The sequence below is a fragment of the Charadrius vociferus genome, unplaced genomic scaffold (genome assembly GCF_000708025.1).
Source record: "Charadrius vociferus isolate BGI_N301 unplaced genomic scaffold, ASM70802v2 scaffold192, whole genome shotgun sequence".
In the NCBI taxonomy this organism is placed as follows: Eukaryota; Metazoa; Chordata; class Aves; order Charadriiformes; family Charadriidae; genus Charadrius; species Charadrius vociferus.
This window is the reverse complement of record NW_009647437.1, coordinates 1578705-1581411: the sequence shown is the minus strand read 5'-3', so window position 1 is coordinate 1581411 and position 2707 is coordinate 1578705. Positions and strand designations below refer to the sequence as shown.

General features: G+C 44.7%; 1 protein-coding gene across 1 annotated transcript in view; it reads right to left on the bottom strand.

Moving 5' to 3' along the window:
• The window catches only part of SLC3A1 (solute carrier family 3 (amino acid transporter heavy chain), member 1), a 16182-nt gene extending 15997 nt beyond the window's left edge, over positions 1-185 (bottom strand). Inside the window, exon 1 of the mRNA XM_009880658.1 lies at positions 2-185. Within this exon, the coding sequence (XP_009878960.1) occupies positions 2-185 (184 nt within the window). The remainder of the gene's footprint in view (position 1) is intronic.
• Between the last annotated feature and the right edge of the window lie 2522 nt (positions 186-2707).

The following is a 2707-nucleotide window of genomic DNA, read 5'->3' as shown; positions in this document are numbered from 1 at the left end:
TTCAACGCCAGCTCCTCCATAGCCGCTGGGTCTGTATCAACAATGCATGTTTTCGGCATTTCTTCTTGGCTACTGGTATCAGTCTCCTTGTCATCAAAAGCCTCATTTTGAACAAATCCGTTGTTCTCCACACCCCCCTTCTCGCTCAGCTCCATAGGCAGGCTCTTAGCTTCCTCCTCAACCATTTTACTTTGTGGGTCTTGTCCTGGAGACTCCAGCCATAGCAAGGAAGCGTGCCAACACACCTTTGTTCAGTGAAATGAGAAGCAGAGTAATTAGCATCTGGGTTTATAATCAATCCTGACCAAGTGGTCAAAGTTCAAAGAGACAAAAAGGGCAAAGTGCTCACACTGTTCTGCCTAGCAGGCATCTTCAGCAAGATAACAAAATGCTACAAGACAGTGCAGCCTTCCAGGGAGGCAAGGCTATCGCTCGTACCAGCTGAGCGGAGTTACATTTACTGTTGCTCTCTCCAGTACACCAAACATCTCTTCCTTTTGACAGCAAGGGGAAAAAAATGTTGGTTTTGTGTTGTTTTGTTTTGGTTTGGTTTTTTTAAACCAGTAAAAGATTTAGTAAATATGCAGCTTTCCAGACTGGTCATGGTCTCTCCTGCCTAAAGCACTCTGAACATTAATGAGTAATTTAAACTTGGACAGCAAGAATGAGGTGTTGACAACTTCTGGCCTAAAAGCAACAATACAAAGGAAGAAGGAAAGATACAAAGGCTGGTTAAAAGCCCCCAAACCAACCCAACCCAGCCCACTCACAACTCTTAAGCAGTAACCATGATAAGGCACATACCAATCTTACGATTCACAGCACATGACAGGTTGCTACACCCAGTGCTATCCCCAGGCCAGGACAGGATAGCTCTGCACAGGCACAAGCAGGACTCAAGGGAGAAACCCACCGCCCACTATTAATCCCCCCTCCCCCCCCCCCCTTTTTTTTTTTTTTAAAAAAAAAAGAAGACCCAAAAAAACCCAATCAAAAGCAAAAAATAAAATTTATTTAAAGGAAAACAACCTTTCCCTTCTCCTCCTTTCCCCCCTTTCTACTACTCTAGCCAGGAAAAAGCATTGCCCAAAGTCTGCATAAGTGTGCAGACTTACACATCTGTGTGCCCTAAGGCCTTGCTGCCCTGAAGCCAGCGAGGCCGCATCCCCAAGACACCCCTTCCAGCCAGTGCCCTCTGCCCAGGCATACCAAAGCAAACAAAGCAATATATATTTGCCAAGGAGCTGCCTTACCACATGCAAAAGCAAACGCCTGCCCATGACCATAGGGTCAGGGTCCCAGGGAAACTCCCATGGGCAACTGCACTGGAGAAAAGGTTGGTTTTGGCCTTAAAAAAGTATTTATTATGTTTGCCTCAAACCATGAAGGAAGTTTTTAAACTAATGACTGAAAAAAAATCCAGCATGCAGTACTCAAATGATTCAAAAATGTGTTATTACTTCAGTATCTGAGCTAAGAGCAGACCTTTTTCTCTGACAGGTTTCATACTTTTCTTCCTCTTCCTCACAGCAGTGCCTGGCAGCAACCTCAGCCTGAGCAGAGTTGGGTAGTTGAGACAGCGGCAGTAGTTTCAGCGCCTGGAATTCAATATTGCCAGGAAATTATTTGAAGCAATCTCCCCTCTAATAACTCTGCAGTCTTAATATCATGGTATCAGTAGGTTGTAAAAGTTTCCAGGTAGGCACGGTACACTCAGGGCATAAGCTTGTATTGGGCACCTGGTTTGAATGTGTCAGCCCATTCACTGTATACTTCATTCATCTTTTCCACAACACCAACCGCTTCCCCCGCCTCCGCGCTAAATCACTTCATTTCAATGACTTCATTCCAGATTAAAATAGCAAATGTGTAAATACAGAAAATTTTTAGATTGCATCATGTACACCTCAAGACCTTCATATTCCCTGCTTCGCAAATTTTAAACACGCCTGTGGCTTCCTTCCCAAAAGCTCCTTCAAGCACCCAAGTGCAGTGGGAAGCAAAGAAGAGTCGGAAGCAAGAGCAAAGGACAACGGAAATGCAGCCGCCTGCTGTGGACACACCGGTCAGCTGAGTCAACGGGCTCGGGACGGTCAGGCGCACAGAGAGGGCTCAGTGCCAGAGCCACGAAAGTTCAGGAACAGACTCACAGCACCCTCAGTTGTGGGTTGTTGGGTTTTTGTTTGTTTGGGGTTTTTCAGCTGTTTGTTTTGCACACCTCACCTCCCTCCCCCGCTCCCCGACCTTAAGCACATTTCTAAATTACGTGGATGCCACAATACAGAATCAGAGTTGAGAACGTGGATCTACATATGAATAAACACATCGGCACAGAATATCTATGTACATGCACCCCTCAGCAAAGTATATGATCTTCCAAAAGCCTTGTCACTCACCACAAGAACAAAGCCAAGTCTCCCAGATGACAACACTGTGCAAAACCATCACCTAGAAGGTGAGGCGTGGCTCCTGCTGCCATATTTAGAAAGAGAGGCAAGTAGTATGTAAAAAAAAAAAAAAAAAAAAGAAGTGAAGTAGTACATTCACTGAAAAAAGTAAATTAGAAAGTACTACTGACAATCAGACTGTACACTAGTTATCCAAGTAGCCCTGTTGTTTTATCTGCTTATTGTTTATTTTTTAAAAGTATTTCCAGCCATAGCATTGTGTCCAACAGCAGCAGCCACAACCCTCCTCATTCCAAGTC